Consider the following 23163-nt stretch of genomic DNA (forward strand, 5'->3'; position numbering starts at 1 on the left):
GTGTGTAAGATTATGCGATTTCTATCAACCAATCAACATCGTGGTACCAAAACATTCATCTTACCCGTAAAATGGAAACAAATGAGTGAGGGGTTTTCCCACGTATTCTGTTCACCGTGTGATGGGTCTAAAATCATGTGACTTCTATCTTCCAATCAGTATCGTAATACCAAACCCAGAGCCTAAGATCACGTGACCTCTATCAACCCATCAGCATCGTGGTACCAAAGCATTTATGTTATCCATAAAAGGGAACGAATTTCAAATATCCCAGGGTCTAAAATCACGTAACATCTGTCAACCAATCAGAATCAGGTATCAGAGCACTCATCTTACCCGTAAAAGGGAACGAATTTTTTTTAAAAATCCAGAGCCTAAGATCACGTGACCTCTGTCAACCAATCAGCTTCGTGGTACCAAAGCATTCATGTTACCCATAAAAGGGAACGAATTTCAAATATCCATGGGTCTAAGATCACGTGACTTCTGTCAACCAATCAGAATCAGGTATCAAAGCACTCATCTTACTCGTAAAAAGGGAACAAATTTCAAAAGTCACAGGGCTTAAGATCGCGTGACCTCTATCAGCCAATCATCATCGTGGTACCAAAGGATTTATGTTACCCGTAAAAGGGAACGAATTTCAAATATCGCAGGGTCTAAAATCACGTGACAGCTATCAACCAATCATAAACACACATCTTACCCGTAAAAGGGAACAAATTTCAAAAGCCCCTGGTGAGGGATTTCCCCGCAGGGTGACTCATGACGTCATACCACGTGACCTGAAAATTTGAATTTCCCGCGTGGGCGGGGCCTAAAGTCACGTGACCTCTCTCAGCCAATCAGAATCGAGAAAATTTTTGCTGACTCGGCGCAATATACGCGGACCACTACTACTACGTGGGCCTACAGTTTAAGATGAAATTTGACACCGTAAATGAGTCAAATTTTAATGGTATCGCATTGAAAATAGAGCTCGGGACAACTTGTGCAAGCCATTAGATCAGCGGGGAGTACGATTAAATCCCGTATCATATACAACATGAAGACTCAATTAACACTGGTAACTTTGAGTGTATATCTTTTGAAAGCAATGCAAAAATTAGTGCTATAATACATTTATTAACTTAATACTTGCTGCAAAACAAACGGAAGTATAACATCTGGAACACAGAGTCTGAGTACAGTTACTACTGGTTTTATTTTTAAGAATTATCGCAGTGTATTTTAAGTATATATACTCAGGCAGAAAGTTTATTTTGAAAATGGTTGAAGGACATTTTCTTTTACCATTTTGACCAAAGTCAAAATCTTGAATTGTTCCACAAGAACAAGAAATAATATAACATTCAGGATATATATATATATATTCAATAGTATTATCTCTCGGAAAGTCTTGATTTACTGCTTCGGAGACAGTAGTTATGTTCTTTCAAATCTCGAATTAAGAGAATACAAACGACACAAGAAGACTGTATTCTATGAAAGGAATAATTCAAGAATAGGAACGTAAGATGAGTCTAAATAGGCTTAGGCCTATCTTGTCTTCAGTTCACAGACAGGGTGAGATGGAGGAGATAATTCTGGTTTCAAAACAGGATCCTCCCAAAAAAAGAACAAGCTACTCAAAACGAACAATAAAAAAGGTTTTACAGCAATCCTGACGTGTTAACACAAAACCAATTACGGGTCAGAATTTCATTGATTAAAATTAAGTAATCCTTGACCATATCAATTTCAGCTTCGGTGTCAGTTTTTAAAAGCATTTCCTCTAAATGTGCTTCTTGGTTCAAGTTGGAAGAAAGACTACAATCATTACTCAAATCTTAATGTAGTTAAGCTTCACCATGTAAAACAAACTGAAGTTTAAGTTCACGAAAACTATCTCAACTCAGGAAACAAGAGAAATTGATATGACTACCAACATGCAAAAATATATTGAAACTTCTTGGAAGTGACGTGAAAAGTCTGAAAACGAAATACTGCATAGGGAAAACAGTTTTAATTGTACTGTACCTTCAAAGTAGTATCTAAGTCAATAATCCTTGTTAAATATACTTAAAAATGCAAGAATTATTTGGTAGCAACTAAAAATCGAATATTCTGAGAAATCATCTTGGTTTTATAGAAAGATGGATGACTCAACGATTACCCAAAATCATATAAAATTAACTCCAGCAATTGTTCGAAGAACCAAAAAGTGCCAATAATACTGTACTGATCTTCAGACTGAAGTGTATAATACTAACCGTTGTTAATTTCTCCATTACGAAAAATCTCCAAATAGTCACTACCACCTCCCGCTGTGTCGGTTTCCAAATAGGGCTATTCATCTTTTACATCTATATTTGTATCGCCGCTCACTATTATTCACGAGCTACTCACTCCATGTATGTCTTCCTTTACATTATCCAAATTATTTACGCCAAAAACACTTCACAGACTTCAACTATAAAACCAGTCTTCCACAAATTAACAAAGCAACATGTTATAAATATTTTATCAGGCATATACATATACAATAAAGAAGTAATTTCATAGTTCACAAAATTTTAAATTCTCCAATCCCATAATTATGAAGACGGTGACGGCCTTTACATAGAGCGAACTCGGCAACCGCCAGGCGCTCCGCACTCCAGAGGAATGCTCTTGATTAAAAAAAAAAAAAAAAAAAAAAACTTATGGAGTCATTCAATACAATTCTGAAGCTTGGAAATCCCAAATAGCCAATCCCAGTGAAGACTTTAAAAGGTAGCCCGCGGAAGGGAATATTCTCGGACCTACAAAAATTTCCTCCTGGGGGCATTTCTCCAATCGGGCTGAACCTGGGTTACCAGTCTTTTCCGGTTAGTGTACGTGGCTTTAGCGTGAGAGACCCGGGTTCGATTCCTTGCGGGAGCTCATGTGTTTCGGATTCCATGTTAATCTGTAGGTCCCGTTTCATATAGCCTCGCTACTGAAAGGGACGTTAAAATCAAATCAATTCGAACACCACATTAAGCTGTAGATCCACGTTTCACATAGCCTCGCTGCTGAAAGGGACGCTAAATTCAAAATCAAATCAAATCAAACCAGCATTTTTACAATACTCCTTTTCCCTTTGGGGTCAATCCATTTGAAGTGATCCAGAGGTGGTAGCTCGACCATTTTTGAAAATTATGAAATTTACATAGTTGTTTGCTTCATATTTTAAGACTTTAAAACTGTGTTTACAATATGTCTATCTGAAGCGGTTTGCCAGTGGCGGCAATGTTTGTTTCGTGGCGCGCGTCTACTTTCACGATTGTAAGGGTTAACAAAAAAATTCACTACGAAAACAGTACTTGGTCTAGGAGGATTAAACAAAAATCATTTGATTGGTAATGGATTGAAGTAAAAACTAGGTCTATAGGTATTTACCTATGTTTCTCCTTTCTATGAGAAACTTACTAATAAAACTAAACATCAATATCGGTGAAATTTCACTTTTTGTAATGTTTTGTAAGTAGGAAGGAGCGGTATACACAGTTTGATTTTGTTTGTGATATGAAGAGATATGTCAGTAGTATTACCAGAAAAAATTTTGAATGTGATATACTTACTCTTATGTTTTTATGGTTTTGTTAAAATCACGGTTTTGTCGAAAAACTCGAAATTTGGGTTCAAATAACTCTGATGGGGCTAGTGATAAAAATCTCAAATTAGCACATGATATAGTGCTGTTGTATATGTTTATGGCAAATAAAAACATTCTTGTGTATTTTACTACTACAAAAGTTATAGCCTCTAAAAAATGAAACAAACTCCGTTGTAGTGATACCGTTTTGGCACACTAAAGAAGGGCTATATAGGGAATTACTTGTCTTCAGAGCATGTTGATAGCTTCACACTTATCAAAGCACAGTTGCAATAAAATACATTTGAACATTTTCACGGCTAGACTACGATATGAAGGCTTGCGGGCATTTATAGGCCTAACTGTTGATGCAACACATACAGTGTAGCTATGCTGTGTGTGACCGATCAGTCTGACAGTAGCGAGTTATCTATTAAAATCTGTAGCAAATGGCACAAGTTTATGAAGGGTTTAATAGTATCATGCGAATCTATATTTTTAAAATCTGAATGTTTATGTTGTAGGTATCGTGTAAACACGTAGATAAACAGGCATTCTTTGACATGTTTAATATTTCCAACGAAACTGATGATGTGCCCGATACAATAACGTACAGAAAGCGGATAACAGCTGATACGGCAGAGATGAACACAGATCTCAAGAACAAAGTTGAGTTATTTGAATCGTTAGCGGAGAAAAATTGGAAAACCAGAAACCGCATAATCTTGTGTCAAAGTCTCAAGCCCAGTTTTTCAAGAAGAAAAAAATCTGAACTTACTGCAGAAGAATGTTTGGTGTTAACAGATTTTGCAGAAAATTGTTCATTCATCGTTCAGAATGACAAACAGAGTTTTCACTGGATCAATATCCAAGCCACAGTTCACCGTTTCGTGTTCTGTTTTAAGGAAAATGATAAATTAGAACACAAGATATTTTATTGCTTTCAAAAGATTTTCACAGCGTATACAGAAGTACATCCGAACATTAAAAAACTTATCTATTTTATTGATGGAGCTTCAAGTCAATATAAAAACAAAAAGAACTTTGCTAATCTATGCTGTCACAAACACGACTTCGATCTGGACGCTAAATGGCATTTTTTCGGACCATCCTATAAGAAAAACGCCTGGGATGGTGTGGGTGGAACTACAAAACGAGAAGTCTCAATAGCAAGTTTGCACAGGCCAAAATAATCAGATACTCAATGTAGATGACGTTTTCATTTTGTAATGAAAAGTTACAAAACAAAATATTTTCTAATGAAATCAGATGAAATAGCTAAGATCTTCAAAACTCTACAAAGACGTCTTGACCGCTGTACTAGATTTGTTGGTACTAGAACATACCACAAATATGTTCTTATCTCAGAAGGCATTGTAAGATGTTACGTCACTTCAGAGTCAGAGGACTACGACGACCATCCTGTGTTACGTATTCTACAATTTGCACGAAATTACTTTGTTAGAATCAAACATAATGGAATGGATATTTTGCTAACATGCAGTTACGTTTCGTGTCATTACAACAACAATACGATTTTGTTTTCAAAATATTTCTTTTTATTGAAATCTCAGTTGTGCTAAACGCTTTGGGTAAGGTACTTTCTCTCAAACAGTAATAAGTTATTAGTATTAATATCCGTATATTTAAGTGCTGGGAATAGAAAAATACACACACACACACACACAAATAATAATTGTTTCAATATTGAAACAATACAGAACATATAGGGCAAGTATACAGCCTATCAATGTGCTCTGAAGACAAGTAACCCCCTATATAGCCCTTCTTTAGTGTGCCAACACGGTATCACTACAACAGAGTTTTTCATTTTTTAGAGGCTATAACTTTTGTAGTAGTAAAATATACAAGAATGTTTTTTATTTGCCATAAACATATACAACAGCACTATATCCTATGCTAATTTGAGATTTTTATCACTAGCCCCATCAATGTTATTTGAACCCAAACTTCGGGTTTTTCGACAAAACCGTGATTTTAACAAAACCATAAAAACATAAGAGTAAGTATATCACAATCATTTTTTTTTTCTGGTAAAACTATTGACATATCTCTTCATATCACAAACAAAATCAAACTGTGTATACCGCTCCTTCCTACTTACAAAACATTACAAAAAGTGAAATTTCACCGATATTGATGTTTAGTTTTATTAGTAAGTTTCTCATAGAAAGGAGAAACATAGGTAAATACCTATAGGCCTATTTTTACTTCAATCCATTACCAATCAAATGATTTTTGTTTTATCCTTCTAGATGAAGTACTGTCTTCGTAATGAACGTTTTTGTTAACCCTTACAATCGTGAAAGTAGACGCGCGCCACGAAACAAATATGGCCGCCACTGGCAAACCGCTTCAGATAGACATATTGTAAACACAGTTTTAAAGTCTTAAAATATGAAGCAAACAACTGTGCAGGTTTCATAATTTTCAAAAATGGTCGAGCAACCAATTTATTTTTTTCTGGATCTTTTAGATGGATTGATCCTTTGTTGCTTAAAGTCCTCCTCCCGGGTGTTAGTAAGTCCCGTTGCCCTTCAATTCATTGTGATATATTTGTAGACAAGAAAATTAGGAAAGCTAAAAATCGATCAAAAGATTGGAATCTTGGCCAATAATTAATTTTTGGGTCAGAGGTCAAAATTTTTGAACGGCTCCTAAATTGAGTTTTCGTATTTTCTATGGAATAAGCACATCATACTGAGTTAAGTGATAGTTTAGGTTTGGCTACACTGTATGTAGTTCTCCAGATATAAGGCGTACAAGAAAATTTTTGATTGAAATATATTGGATCTTTTGATCCAATAAATATCTCTCAGGGAAGTGTACTGTGACGTCTTCAATACATACTTTTAACTCTGAGAAAACTTCAAAGTTTTGCCAGAGCATTCAGCTGCCGGAAGAATTTGGTATGAGATTTACAAGAAGTGTTACCTACCGAATGAAGAAATTGTGTCAAAATAATAGCAACTTTATGTACTAAGAGAGGCTTTGTACAGTACACACCTTTGTGTGTTTCTTGAATAATATCATTGGCAAAATCTTGGTATATTACCTTCTCAATTTTCAAGCGCTGACTGCCAATTTTTCTCGCTAAGGAATGGGTATATTCCGTTTGATTTATCTGTGCGTGCGGCAAGGTTGCGAACTAATTTCCTTCTATACAAGCAACGCCAGTAACATGGCAGGGTTGCTAGAAGTACTGGATTTAATTAAGATTTCTTTCATATGTATTTTTTTAAAGAAAATCAAAACGATATCCTGAACAAAATCAAATTTAATGGAAGCAATCGTGCATATTGTAAGTCATTGTGCGCTGAATACATAAAAATATTTAACATGGGGTAAAATATTAAAACATGTAGATGGCTACTGCAAACTTAATTTTTCCATATGAAAATACAACTTAAATAATATCAAATAGATATAATATCAAAGAGAACAATATTAAGATGGATCTCATAGAAATAGGAATGGAATACAAAGTAGAAACTGAATCCAGTTGGCTAAGAATAGAAGTCAATGGATGACTTTTGTGAACGCGGCATTGAACATCCAGGTTCCATAGGCCAGAGTTAGTTAGTTAGCTTATGACTCATCTTTGTATTATACATATTCTACTACTAATCTATATTCTGCTTCTTCGTTTATTACGTTTCTCTTTCGTTACCAAATTCATAACTATTTAAATCTATTGATCTTCTTCACGCTACTAATAAGTACGATTTTTCATGATCACAATACATTTCTAGTAATATTAATATTTGAAAGTCTTTTGTTTCCTTGCTAATTGATAACCCTAAAACAGGAAATCTACAGTACTACTAACAAGGTTTTCCATTAGTATAATAGGTTGCTAATAATGATAACTATAATATAAAAAGAAAAAAATATGCATTACAGAACAGACATATTATTATTATTATTATTATTATTATTATTATTATTATTATTATTATTATTTATTACCAAGATTAGCTACTTTCAAGTATGTGTAAAAACCCTAAAAGTGGCAATACATTCGTCTTGCTGTTTTTTTTTTCATTTTTTTTTCATATCAAGTAATCAAACGTTATAACGCGTGTATAATTAAAAGAAATAGTTTTATCTACTGAACGCATGTAAAATATGATTCATTATGCTCCAATAAACAATAATACATGTAAGCATAAGTAAATAAGAAAATGAAACGTAAGTCAGTAATAATATAGCCACTTGTTCATACATTTAATTCGCACTTCATACACCAATGAAACTTAATTCCGGCAACTAGTATATGAACAATAATCGCTTTCTTTTATCAGATCTAATGTATTAAATGTGCACAACAAAAAAATTTCTGATACACTATAACACACAGACAATTTCATAATTAATACATTTTCCTTATGACGAATCTGTTTAATGCAGGATTATAAGCTTACTAATACAATATTTAATTTAGGAACAATATTTTCAAACAAAACTTGCAGCTACGCTTCCCTATAATATGCAAGAACAGATTCATAAGCTTCAATGTAATACAGGGTTGAAGATGGCATCCTGTATGGTTAACTCTAAGAGCAGTCACGTTCTCGTTCCGCAGCTTCCGGCTACCTTCCCTGTGGGTAACAACTATCTTCACTTTAATCACACTTTGCGGAGACACCTGGAAGCATCACGAAGTCGACCCTAAACATGCTACTGTGCACTCTTACAATCAACCCTCTTGTCAGACCCAGTTAACAATGCAATGACAAAACACTACTATTCACTTAGGGAGAGTAAGCATGACTTGCATTATAAATGAAGAACTGCAATGGAAGGATATTTAGAGAATACTGACATATAACACGTTAATACCACATGCTCATTAGTGGATTTCTATGCATATTAAACTCGTAAAAACATATACAAGGATTTTTTAAACATATAAACGACTGATGAAATATATAATTAAATAATTCATATATATTGGTACTTCAGTGACTAATAATACTTATAGTTACAAACAGCATTGAGATTTTTAGAGGCAGTTTCTACATTTAAAAAAATCTAAATATAAGGCGAAAAAGGATCATAAAAAGTGCTACTTCCCCTCAACTTTCACGACTACTCTTATTTATAATTAAAATTAAGTTAATAGAAACTACGTACATTTTTATAGTATAACACACACGTTCTCTCTCTCTCTCTCTCATATTATATAATACAGAGAAAGAGAATAGATTATACATCTAAATTAGCCGTCACCACAAAAAGGAAAGAATAAAGCTGTAGTATTAAAAAAAAAAAAAAAAAAAAAACATTGAACACTTAAGTTGTGAAACATATTGTATTATTTTGAGATGAAACGTCGTAGTTAGTGTTACAACATCCTCATATATTATAAGTAGTGAGGCACATTTCATATTAACTCTTGAGTGGTACCTCCATAAATGTGGCATTTTTTCTGAACGTATGAATACCTTAAGTATTCTGTTCGTTTGTTTGTTCGCAAAACCATCACAGATAACATAAACTGCTTAATCTTGTCAAAATTCTCAAATAGGAAGACAACATACTCAATCTATGATTCCTAGCGAGAAAAGAACAGAAAATGTAGAAGAATCTGGGATATGATTTCTTTGTGGGCATGGGTAATAATGTAAAGTACTCTTCCATGTACACAATATTTTAAGATAGGCTACATATGTAACAATCACAATTTTCACAAGTCAGAATTCCCAGCTATAATCAAATAAAAATGCAATGTAATATTCTATCCTCTATTCTCACACCGACAATCACGAGAGCTCTTCCTTCTTCGAAGATTGGCATTTTGACAGTTTTGAACAGATCCCCCCTTCCCCTAAGAAAAACTTATTTACTATTGACTCATATACGATATTTTTGGCGTACTTGCCTTTAGTGTAAAATTTGATATCGGTTAGGATATCATGCAATTCAGATTCCATGCTAACTATATTTTGAAGTCTCATTCGTATAATCTCAATGGTGAAGAGAAATGTTAGGATGTTATATACAACAATTTAGCAAAGAGAAAAAATATTAATTTACTATTCGCAATATGTTAGGTTCAGATGTATTCTAGCGACATTTTAATGCCATCCTGTCAGATTATATCTTAAACGAACTTTGTCATAAGCAAATCATTAACTCCACCTTACCAAATTATAAAATTATTATCTTTGCATTCAAAGACGTAATTGAAATCACGTATCAACCAGTTCTATAATTAATGTATTTAATTTATTATTACTCTATGATTATATTATGATGTATGTGTAAATATATTATTTTATTATTATTCCAAAACACATATATACAGAAAAATAATCAGGAGTTCCAATGCATATTGGGTTGCGTCAGAGCAGTGCAAAATTTTCGTTTCTAATAAGAAACTAAACGTATGTCACAGAAACAAACTGCGTCTGCGATACGATAGAATTACATTTCCTCCGATGAGGCGCTGCAGCAAATTAAACTGTCACTACGGATGCGCACGAGTCGAGACATGTCTCGAATCTCGACTCGACCCGAATTCGAGTCGACACACACTTTGTAAAATTCGAGACTGCTCGTAAAAATCTCGACTCGACTCGAATGTCTCGAAAATCTTTCTATAATTTTTAATATTATTTTGAAGAAAGTAATCACTGAGAAACACTCGGCACGAGAATTTCGAAAACTGCAGGACTTGTCGGGTTTTCGAGGAGTGCTGTGGTGAGTGTCTTCAACAAGTGTCGAAAGCAAGGGGAAACGACGTCCGAACGTTGAGGGGTTGGCGACCCCACCTCATTACAGATGTCGGACGTCGTAGGCTAAGCAGACTGCTATAACAGGGCAGACAGCGAACTGTGGCGGAACTAACATCAGACTTTAATAATGGGCAAAGTACAAGTGTGTCTGAACTAGTGTTGAAAAATTTCCGGAAGTATTGAACCTGTTGGTAAAAAGCCGTATTTTTCGATTTCTTTCAGGAAAAATGAAAAAAAAAAACGTTCGTATTAGGGTAATTTTACTAGTAACGGAATCTTTTTTTAAACATAAAAAATATGATTTCAGAAATTTCAATATTGCGAATATTAAAAATAATAATAAAACTATTCCAATTATCATCTATCTATTAAAATGCTTTAATAACAACAAAATCGCCTGAGCTCCAACCTATAAACTTTGATTTCAATTCTTTGATTTACGGTTATTTGTGATTTCACGTTTAACAGAAACAAATATTTTACACTATGTGTATTTTAAATAAATTATTTAAGACGACAATTTTTTTCATATAAAGTTTATTTTTAAATTATTGTCCAAAGCCTTTGTATTTTAATAAGCCTTTTCCAAAATCAATGCAAATGAATTGTGCTGCCATCTTTGGAGTTCTTTTAAACTATACGTTTGTAGGCGTTTATATGTTTGTGGCCAATCCTTTCGACAAGGAGATCTCGGAAACTACAGGATCTAGAAAGATGACGTCTTCACTGATCGATTGCAAATTTTGTGTAGATTGTCCAGTTCTGATTGGATATTTAAAAAACATGGCCATTACTTCTTTATTACATTTTTACGGGTACATTGGAAGTGTTGAAACTAAAAAAAAAAATAAATAAAATAAAACATCATATCTTACACATTATACATTCCAACACCACATAATTGTATATAGGGGTTGTATATCTCTCAGGCGTTTGTTCCATGGCCAAATTATAATGAAAAACGAAGGATAACCATTTCTCTAGACTAAGTTGAAACTTTATCGTTTGGAGAGTTTTCCCCAATGAACACCATATATCACTGGCATTATAGTTGATTGTATGTGTAATGTATTAGCTTATTTTAAAATATATAAAACGATAATCATGCCTGTTGTTCTGTATGGTTGCGAAACATGGTCGCTTACTCGGAAAGAAGAACAGATTGAAAGTATTTGAAAACAAGATACTGAGACGGGCCCAAGAGAAACGGGAATAGGGAATGGCAGAAACTTCATAACGAGGAACTACATAATTTATACTGTTTACCCAACATTGTTAGCTGGTCATCAAATCTAGGAGGCTCACGTGGGCAGGTCATGTAGCCAGGTTGGAAGAAAGAATGCTTTCAAAATCTTAACTGGGAGACCAGCCGGAAAACGACTATTGGGAAGACCCTGGCGCAGATAGGAGGACAATATTAAAGTGGATCTCGCAGAAATAAGAATACAAAGTAGAAACTGGATCCAACTGGCTAAGGATAGAAGTCAGTGGAGAGATTTTATTAACGCGGCATTGAACCTCCGGGTTCCATAGACCATAGAGTTAGTTAATGTATTTGCTTATTACATACTGTATGCAAGAAGAAAGAAAACACTGATCATACATGAATTGAAAACCCCAACAGGAGTAGGCTCAAATCTTGCAAACGGTGCTAGATATTGAAAAAGTAATCGAAAAAAGTCTCCCCTTTACGGTATCTGTTGCCGACTTTTATCAAGATGTTTTTCACTTGTGTCTGCAAAGGAACATGTACAGATGTGAGGAATAACAAGGAAATTAATGCTCATATATGAATGATGCGCTGCGTAGAGAGCGCAGGCTCAGCTGGTGTATGATCATGTTTTCTTTCTTCTTGCATGCAGTATGTAGTAAGCAAATACATTACACACACAATTAATTATGTCAGTGATATATGGTGTTCAATGGACAAAACACTCCGAACAATGAAGATTAATCTTAGACTAGAGAAATGGTTATCCTTCGTTTTTCATTATAATTTGTCTATGAAACAAACACCTGAGAGGTATGCAACCCATGTATACAATTATGTTGTGTTGTAATGTATAATGCGTAGGATATAATGCTTTAGCTTTTTTTTTTTAATTTCAACACCCGTAAAAATGTAATAAAGAAATAATTGCCATTTTTTTTTAATTTTCAATTAGAATTGGACAATCTACGCAAAATTTGCAATCGATCAGTGAAAACGTCATGTTTCTACAGTCTGCAGTCTCCGAGATCTCATTGTCGAAAGGATGGGCCACAAACATATAAACGTTTATAAACGTAGCACAATTCATTTGCATTGATTTTGGAGAAAGTTTATTAAAATACAAAGGCTCTGAACAATAATTTTTAAAAAAAACTTTATGAAAAAGATCTATTTAAGTAGGTTTTTTTTTTTCAAAGTACACATACTTTAAAATATTTGTCTTTGTTAAGCGCAAAATCACAAATAACCGTAAATCAAAGGTTTGAAATCCAAAGTTACAGGTTGGAGTTCAGGCATTTTTTTCTTTTTAATTTTAAGCACAAAGTAGTCTTCGAAACACTCTTACTAGAAGAACAAGTCACAGCTTTCCTCCTCAATGAAACCTTTCTCAAACCGACTTTATCCTGCTCCATATCTCGTTACATATTACTTCGCCACAATAACACTATGTCAGCCCTCAGGGCCAATGTTGGAGCTGCAATAGGTTTCCGTCATACCATTCTGTTCCGTTCTCACAAATGTCCTCTCTTACATCTCCCTGAATATCTTATCACCACATTGTATTTCCGTAATATCGCCATCACTCTTGTTAATATCTATGTGCGCCCCGGCCTTCCTATACATCATGCGTTCTTCTCACACATTTCACATACATATAAGCACTTCATTATTTTGGCCGATGTCAACTTCCATAGCCTTCATATGCCTTTACTGATTTCATCATAGTTCATACCACAGGCACTCTTCTCAATCCTCCTCGCTCTACTCGTCCTATCAGTAATACCACTCCAGATATAGCAATAGTCTCAAATACCATCATTAATCGTTGCACTATTAATGTTCTCGACTTAATGGGCAGTGATCATGCACCCATCAAGCTCATTTATCATTCAGGTCTGACTTCTGTCAACTCGCCACCTTCACCACGTATATCACTCCGTTACGACAAAGCTGACTGGCCTCAATATCGTACCTATCTCGAAAACACCTTGGCCGATTCCGAACCTCCTACTACACCAGACGAACTTTCACGTAAGATTAATCTCATAACCACTTCCATTCAACAGGCATCTGCACTTTATATTCCTCAATCTGAATCAATCCCTTGCCGTCCAAAACTACCACCACAATATCTAGCAATAGTCCTTCGATCACGCCAATCTTACCGCGAATTTCTTCGCACCAGAAATCCAGAAGCTCCAAGACTTCATCAACAATTTCAACGAACGGTCAACAACTATATTTCTGCTTACAAATTACGCCAGTGGGTTAAAACTTGTAATCAACTCTCCGATAAAACTCATCCTACTCGCTATTGGAAACACTTTAATTCTCTTTGTGGCAAACACTCTAAGACTCCATATCCTATTCTCTTACACGATACGCCATTACATTCCGACAACGAAAAAGCAAATGCATTTGCTGACTATCTCCAAACCATATTCACACCCTCAGAGTCCGACAATATTCCTCATCCAGTCGATCAAGTCGATCTTAACTGTCCTTCACTTCAACCTCATATCTCTCATACAGTCCCCAACTATGCTCTTACTCTTACCAATTCTATCACAGTCTCGAAAATCACCAGTGTCATTGAGCACAAACGCAACACCTAACCAGGTTTCGATTCGATCACCTATCGGCATATTAAAGAAAGCCCCGCTATATTACTCACTCTTCTGGCACTCATTTATACTTTTATATTACGCACAGGGTTTTTCCCCACGGACTGGAAAGTATCGAAGACACTCATGTTTCCCAAACCTGGCAAACCGCAGTCCGATGTTTCTTCATATCGACCTATTCAGTTGACCTCCACATTGGGCAAAGTTGCTTAAAAGATGTCAAAAGGAAGGGAAAAAGGAAAGACGTGTTGCCAGGCAAGGGGATTTTAGCAAGAAACCGATGCTTTGAAAATTCTTTGTGCAGAGTACTGGAACTCTGCTATTTAGACCTGGACTTGGCAAAAAAGATCTGGAAACCCTGACTGGCTTACAGTATGATTTCTAGCTCCGGAGAAAGTTACCAAATAGCCATCTTGGTCGCGTTCGTTCTAGGGGGTAACGCTTCGAAAACGCATTCTTAAATAGCCACAGACTAAAACGTCGTGGGACGAATTTTCAGCATTTAAGTAATCTTTCATTTAGTTGGTCGTGTGATTTGTTGTGTGGTGTGGCAGATAAGAAAGCTGTAAATATTTCCGAATTATGAACATTTTAATTGAATCTTAAACGTACGTAAAAGTGTGTAGTGTGTAGAGGAATGTCGAGTAGTTATCTCCAGATATGACAAAAAATATAGTCGCTTTTTCAAAATTGCCAAGGACCATGTGAGTACATTTCTTATCCTATGAACCATGTTTTAAAATACTGTGTTGTCTTTTCGCAATTTACGTTGCTGTCTGGAATAGGTTATAAAACAGATATTTCACTAGGGACGTACGCAGGGGGTGAGATTTGGAAGTCTGGAACTCCCGAAATCCCGATCTTTGTGCAAATTTAGTCCAATTCTAGGGGCAAGTTTACAAAATTTAATATAATTTATCCTCAAATTGAATTTGAACCCCCCCCCAAATACCTTTGACCCTTCCAAAATAAATTCCTGCGTACATGCTTATATTTCAATAATCTTTTATGAAAATGCTTTATTATTATTATTATTATTATTATTATTATTATTATTATTATTATTATTATTATTATATTACCCTGAAAGGTAAGCAACCAACTTTCCAACTTTTTAAAGATTGTGACGGGTAATAATAATAATAATAGTAAGCACAATATTAGCACAATTAGCTCCCATTGTTCAAACTTGAAACCCTACACTTTTGAGTAGATCAGCATTTTCATAAAAGATAATTGAAATATAAGCACGTACGCAGAAATTTATTTTGGAGGGGTCAAAGGTATTTAAGGGGGGAGGTCAAATTCAATTTGAGGATAAATTATATTAAATTTTGTAAACTTGCCCCCAGAATTATACTAAATTTGCACTATATATATACATACATATGATCGAAAATGGCCGTCGAATTCATAGTTTTCGGGGTCGCTGAGATGAACAGAAGATGCAGTTTAAATCCACAAATTCATCCCCATTAATACTCCTAAGGGGGGACGGGAACGTGTAAAGGTAATTGAAAATTACCAATATTAGTGTCGAAGTTTTGGGGCTCCATAAGTTCATTGGTGACAGTTTTGGTGCTCTTTATCTCCAAAAAGAAACGTATTCTCCTCGTGCAAGGTATTCGGCTAGTCTGTTATAATAGCGAACGGAAATTTCACATATTCTACCGTTTAATATATTTCTCGCTGCTCAAATTTACTCACTTGTGCATATGTGTGTGTATGTGTAAATAATATCATATATCTTTTTGAGTTATTCGAAAAACATACAAATAATAAAAAGGGATTTTACCAGAAATCAAAAAACGAAAAAGTAAAATTAAAACCTGTTACTTTAAGTATTTTTCCTGTTAGCAAAATACACTGTATATATGCTGCAAGCATGTTACAGCAAGTAAGATTACTAGCATCAGACGAAGAAATAGTTTTTAAATTATATTTTCCGGTTTTTGCTAATATTTCCGAACATTTTTTTTTTTTACTAATTTTTGGAAATTTTGCTGACCTCGATAAAATTTTCAACATAGATTAGGTTCGGGATGGTTATTATTATTTCACTTTGAAGGTGCCACTTGAGGGAAGAGGAGAGGAGAAATTACAGATATTAGTGTCAAATCAATAATTTTCGAGGTCGCTGAAATGAACAGTGATACTTCCGATGCCGTTTAAATACAAATTCAGCCCCACAACTTGGAGGAGGGAGAAGATATTTAAAAATTATTGAAAATGACCGATATTAGTGTCGAATCGATAGTTTTCGGAATCGTTGAGATGAACAGTGACACTTCCGGTCGTTTAAATCCAAATAGAGCCCCATTAGTACTCTAAGGGGGATGGTGACATGTAAAGATAATTGAAAGTTACCGATATTAATGTCGAATTCATAGTTTCGGGGTTCCATAGGTTCATTGGTGACAAATGTTGGTGCCGTTTATGCCCAAAATGGAACGTATTCTCCCCGTGCAAGGTATTCGGCTAGTCTATAATAATAACGAACGGAAGTTTCAGATACTCAACCCAGGGCCGGATTTAGGGGGATCTTAGGGAAGCTATAGCCCCGGGCCTCCAGGTGGACAGGGCCCTCCACTCTTACCAAAATCTCAACTGTTTATCTAAAAAGAACCATGATAATACAATCATCATCATAAAATTAAATATTACCAAAAATATTTAACATATTCCCTTAACCTTCCTACCGTACTTTCACACAAAAGTATTAGGTGAAGTCAGCACCGGCCACATACTTATTCTAGCCCCGGGCCTCCAGATGGATTAATCCAGCCCTGACTCAACCCTTTAATATATTTCTCGCTACTCAAATTTACTTACTAGTGCGGTATATGTGTAAATAAGAGCATATCTCTTTTTGAGTTATTCGAAACATATACAAAGAATAAAGAGGGATTTTTACCAGAAATCAGAAAACTAAAAAGTTGAATTAAAACCTGTTGCTTTAAACATTTTTTTTTTTTCGTTAGCGAATTACATTGTAGATATATGCTGCAGACATGTTACAGCAAGTAAGATTACTAGCATCAGGCCAAGAAATAGTTTTTAAATTATATTTTCCGACTTTTGCCAATATTTACAAACAAATGATTTTTTCAAGTCGATTCAAAATTTCGGGAAATTTTACATAGCACAAGGAAGATATCTCTATAAAATATATGTTTGATTTAACATATTAACTAAAATGATTCTGGCCTCGTATTTCAACACTTACCTGCCATCAAGGGGGAACTTCTTAACATTGTTCAAGATAATTTTAATAATTTTAATAGCGTCTATACTAATTAAGCTAACTATGATTATATTTTAGTTTCTTTCCATTCTATCACGGTGCTAACTTTAAAGTGTTTGGATGACTTGTGCACAAAATTTCCCTATTTTAATACAAGAAACATAAGTACTCAATTATCTTAACTAGTAAATATAAAATAGTTTTCATTTTGAAAGCATAACATAATAAAATATTCGAAAATTTCAATTTTTCCCAAATTTTCCGTTTTTTCAAGCTCGGAGGAAAAACCGTAAAACAAACTGGTTTTTACCCAAAATTTCCGGTTATTTCCAGGCCTTCACAACACTAGTCTGAACAACAGTGCACCGAACACTCCTAATGATGGGCCTTCGCAGCCGACGACCCATCCATGTGCAAATGTTAACACCACGACACAGGCAACTACGACTGAAATGAACACGTGACCATCGCCGCTGGACCTTGGCGCAGTGGCAGAGCGTTGCATTGTCTGATGAATCGCGATACCTTCATCATGACGATGAGAGGGTGCGAATCTGTCGTGTTCCAAAGGAGCAGCTCCTTGACACTTGTACTGCGGGACGGAGATAAGCTGGCGGCGGCTTAATTATTATCTGGGAAACATCCACGTGAGCATGCAGGTGTCTAGCGGAGCTCGAGCAAGGCACCATGACGGCCGAGACGTATCGCACACTGCTTGCAGATTTCACATACATCCCTTCATGACAATCATGTTTCCCAACGGTAGTGGCATTTTTCGACAAGATAATGCACCATGTCACAAGGCCAGGAGCGTGATGGAGTTGTTCGAGGAACACAGGGGCGATTTTCAAGTGATGTGCTGGTATGTGATTGAACGTGACGTCAGGGCGCATCGCCCCCTCCCCGCAATTTACGGGAATTAGTTGACCTGTGTGTGCACATGTGGTGCCAATTCTCTCCAGCGACTTACCAAGGATCATTGCGTCCATATCAAGACGTGTCGCCGTTGTTATCTGTGCCAAAGGTGGACATACTGACAATTAGGTAGGTAGTCATAATGGCCCGGCTGATGTGTGCGTATATTTTAAATTGTATATTTTTGTCTCGACTCGAATTTCGAGACGTCTCGTCTTGAATTCGAGACGAGTCGAGACAGAAACTGTCGTGTCGAGCCAGAAACATATTTTCGAGTCGAGACAACATTTTCTCGAGACGAGTCGAGACAGGCTTAAATCTCGACTCGACTCGACTCATGCGCATCCCTAACTATCACGTCTCAAACTGTCTATTTACAAACTTTCTCTTTAAAAACTAGAAAGAGGGAAATAGCAGTCTCAAAAATAGCAGTAGACATTTTTTTCTCATAAGTACTGGACCTACACTTAGAGAGACCATTTTCACAAGCGGTTCGGGTGGATCGGTGCAAATCAGCTAAATAACACCACTGCTTGCACTACAGTGTTCGTAGCAAGGGCTTTAGGAATATTGATTATTTTAATAATATGAAGTACATTAAAAGAAATGGAAAATAGAAAATCAAACGGACAAAATAGAAAACAACAACGGAAATGGTATATGACAACTATATACACTGATTTTTTCCCTTATTAAAATATAGGATTGCTTTAACAAATTAAAAAGAGAAGTACTTACTGCTTTACAACTTTCCAAGAAGGCACAACACGACCTTCGCAGAAGATCTTTGCGTAACGAACTCCTCTTTGAAGAAATTCCTATAATGAAGAAACAATTTCTAACTCAATTGCCAGAATAATGCCTATTCTAAATTTTACATGGGTGTAAATTAAATCTCTAGTACTAATCATTAAGAATAATTAGAATTGGATTCATTACTACCATAATTTGAGTACCTACGTCATATACCATTAAAATTTTAATAACGAATTAATTTTTTTATCTTTTAGCACTGATATTGTTATCTCTTTTGTACGCATATCAATTTTATATTACACTCTGATGTTTTTACGAGCATTTGTATAATAATAATAATGTAATGATGATAGTATAGTAATTATTCACCTTTTTATTTATACTGTCCAATGAATATAATGTTTTCCAAGTTATGTACCTGTAGCCCCTACTTTCACGAATCATCAGGGGAGTTATTAACGGGTACAGCTGATTGCCTCCTTGAATTTGAGATAATGCATTTTAATCAAAAGTATTCAATAATCAATATACTTACGAACTCTACGAAAAACTCTACGCACACCCGTGGGGAGTCTTACCTTCCTCCATTCCTCACGAAAACCTGAAATGATACTTACTGCGAATCACTCAATTTATTGACTGATACAGTATTGGTCCTAGCTGCTAGACTCTCCAATATTCACTAGCAATAATAATAATAATGTACAATTATGAATAATGAAGCTATATCACGATGCCACAGCACTCATCATGGTATTAACAGCTTGTTGAAAGAATCTTCGATCTGATGATAACTATTACCATGTCAATACATATAGGATCGTTTGTCCAAAGACGACCTACTGTGCAAAGATGGCATACTCGACTTATTCACCCACGTCAGTCATGCTTAACGGGACAATGAAGGGAAGCACTTTCACAATCACAAGCAGAAGACTCTATAGAAGCGAGTCAATTGCATGACAGGTGCTGGGAGAGGATGAGAGTTGATATAGGGAAGCAAAATCCGAGGTAAGCGCTATTTCCACTGCTCACAAAATATATATTGGTGTAAAATCAGGGGAAATAATGTTCCAAAATAAAACACCAAGATAAAATCGCAAAGGTTTCTGGCACATATTGCTATAAAAGTACCACAACTCAAAAATTGTCAATATTAAGTAATGTATATATTTGGATTTGTAAGCCCGCCCTCTATCCGGCAATATAAGAATCATGGCTCTAGCTTTATTAGAAGCTGCGTGAGAGCGCTAGTTTCACTAGTGAATAACATTGAAATGAATGTATTACCAACATTTTTAATGCGATTTACTCAAAACTAACTTTTTTGAGTTGTGGCACTTTTCTAGCAAGGGTGCGATATGATCTCGGTAGATTTTGACAGAATATGTGTCCATGGCAAACCAAAATTTCCAATGATGTAGAAGATGGTCAAATCAAACTTCTAGCTGGGGTAAGATGGCCTATTGAATAAATGCAGGTGAACGGGCAAAAATGGCCCCTTTTTATATGCATAAAAAATACAACTTATTAAGCGGAATAAGGAAGAAAGTAGTTACGATGTTTGCAATTTCTTACATACTTTTTGCAGAGTAGGAGACAGGGTTATTAAGGGGAATAAGAAAGTAGTTACGATGTTAAACTGTCATTTAACAATACTTTTTTTTTTAAATTTTTGTAGAAAAATATGTTATGTATAACTAGCAGAATATTCTGCTTTTATTGTTTACTATCTTTTTGGTTTCGTTGCTACATTGGACAGAACGTATAGCTTATAACGGAGTCCAAATAATCCCTCTCTATTCTCTTGTTTCGAGTCGAACATTGCATCACTTGCATTAATATTTTGCATATCAGTGTTCCCTCTTAGAATTAGAATTTGCTGTTGGAAATTACTTGCACACACACTCAAGCTAAAAGTTTGCGAGACAGCACTCACTACTATAATTGAATCACTTCCATCGCTTACGGCTAAGGATACAGTACTCACCAGGAGAGACAAAACCGGACATATGGCAGTCACAAGCGCGCACAGCCTGTTATGCCATGGATTATTATTACTGTTGTTGTTAAAAATAAAATTTTCTCGAATTATGTCGCTAAGATTTTTCGTTTCTGTTAATCGCGAAACTATATAGGTTTATTTATAGTCTAAATCGCAGTAATCTCATGCAATGTTCAATTAGTTTACTTTAGTATAGACACGGGCGGTGATAGCAACTGCTCTACGATTTCATCTTTCTCTTATAACATTTCGACGAAAAACTAAGGAACTGAAGTAAGGGATTTCGACATCAATAAGGAAGAAAGCACACCACGTTCAAGTTTGAATCTCGAAGATATATCACTCGGAAAAGACCCCGGTACTTCACATGAAGCAGAATCCAGTTACCTTTCTCAGTACAGGGTTATTTCTTCCCTTTCAATGAACGATTCAGAGGTACTGGAAGCAACTGCAGTGTCAGACGAAGTAGAATTCAGCATTTAGATTATCTTACTCTGGAAAGGACGATTTCCTCCTCTTCAATTATCTGCGATATCACCATCAAAGTAATCACCTTCAGCATTCACACACTTTTTCATTCGGTGCTGCCATTGCTGGTTAACATTCCTGGTAGGTTTCTGCAAGATCCTTCAGGAGATTCTTCGTTTTCACCTGAACATCTTTAAGTGGCATAGGCTAAATTGGGTCGCCTTTATGCAAGATTTAACTTTAGGAAATAAAAAAAAAAAACCTCACAGGGAGCTAAATCTGGTGAATAAGGTGGATGCTCAATCACAGTAATGTTTTTGCTGGTTAGAAACTGCTTGACAGATAGGGTCTTATGAGTGGGTGCATTGTACTGGTGCAACAGCCATCCATCACTCCACAACTATGGCCTTTTTTCTGTATTTGAATGTAGTACTGCTGAGTAACACTCTGACCACTGGGAAATCACTTAATCAATAGAATTATTTTAATATCGAAGAAGATAATGAACACTGCCTCGAATTTTGATTTTGATATGCGCGTTTTTCGGAGGGGGTCTTGGGGATCCTCGACATTTCCACTGTATCAACTGGCGCTTACTTATGTTTCATCACAAATTATAACAGATTCCAAGAAATTTAGCTCGTTTTTAATGCGTTCTAGCATGTCAACACAAGTCTTTACGGCACTGTTTTTGGTCATTGGACAGAACTTTTGGAACAACTTTCACACAAATTTTCTTCTTATGTAATTCCTCAGTTAAACCCATCGAACAGCTTCCCTGTTCAAGTTAACCAACTCCGTCACTGTATAAACAATCTTCGGTCACCCCTGATCACGAACTTCGGCAATGTTTAGGTCTGTAATCGCTGACCTTCGGCACCCAGAACGCTTATCATCTCCCAAAAATTTTCTTCCCTCCGAAAACCGTTTATGCCATTCAAACACATGTGCTGGAGACAAAGTTTCATTTCCATAAGCCCCGGTTAACATTTGAAATGTTCGTATGGCTGATTTCTTAATTTTCCAAGAAACTTTATGTTGATTTGTAGTTGAGTTTTTACATTAGACAAAGCAGGGGTATGGGATTACATCAACAAAACAGTTGTTGCCAACTCCAATTTTTTTCAAGTTATGCACTTGGTCTCGTTTCTTTTTCTGTCATACCTCGTGTATATATATATATATATATATATATATATATGTATGTATGTATACAATAAGTAACTTATTACCTGGAAAGAAGGTATCTATAATAGAATGAGCCATTACATATTGCGATCTTCCTTCTTTCGATAACTGATCACAAAAATTACTACCGTTTTGTGCAATAGTAAGAAAATGGAGCTTCACTCTCCTAAACTATTTAGCACGTTTGAAAGCAAAGAAAAATCCCGTATTGATGAAATCATCGCGAAGTAAGCATTGGGTATTCAACAATATTATTAGCGTTTAATGAGAAAGTGTCCGAAGATGAAACATACAGGATGGTCACATGAAACCTCCCTGATTACAAATATTAATTGCACGTAAACTATTAGTGCTAGAGAATAACGGTTTGCGGGATCTTGAAGAGCAAGTC

General features: G+C 35.5%; 1 protein-coding gene across 1 annotated transcript in view; it reads right to left on the bottom strand.

Moving 5' to 3' along the window:
• Positions 1-23163, bottom strand: part of LOC145691128 (RNA/RNP complex-1-interacting phosphatase) — a 622854-nt gene that overhangs the window by 299035 nt on the left and 300656 nt on the right. Inside the window, exon 5 of the mRNA XM_081766864.1 lies at positions 19094-19173. Within this exon, the coding sequence (XP_081622990.1) occupies positions 19094-19173 (80 nt within the window). The remainder of the gene's footprint in view (positions 1-19093; positions 19174-23163) is intronic.

This window comes from Thermobia domestica, chromosome 1 (assembly GCF_964235325.1).
Source record: "Thermobia domestica chromosome 1, izTheDome1.hap1.1, whole genome shotgun sequence".
In the NCBI taxonomy this organism is placed as follows: domain Eukaryota; kingdom Metazoa; phylum Arthropoda; class Insecta; order Zygentoma; family Lepismatidae; genus Thermobia; species Thermobia domestica.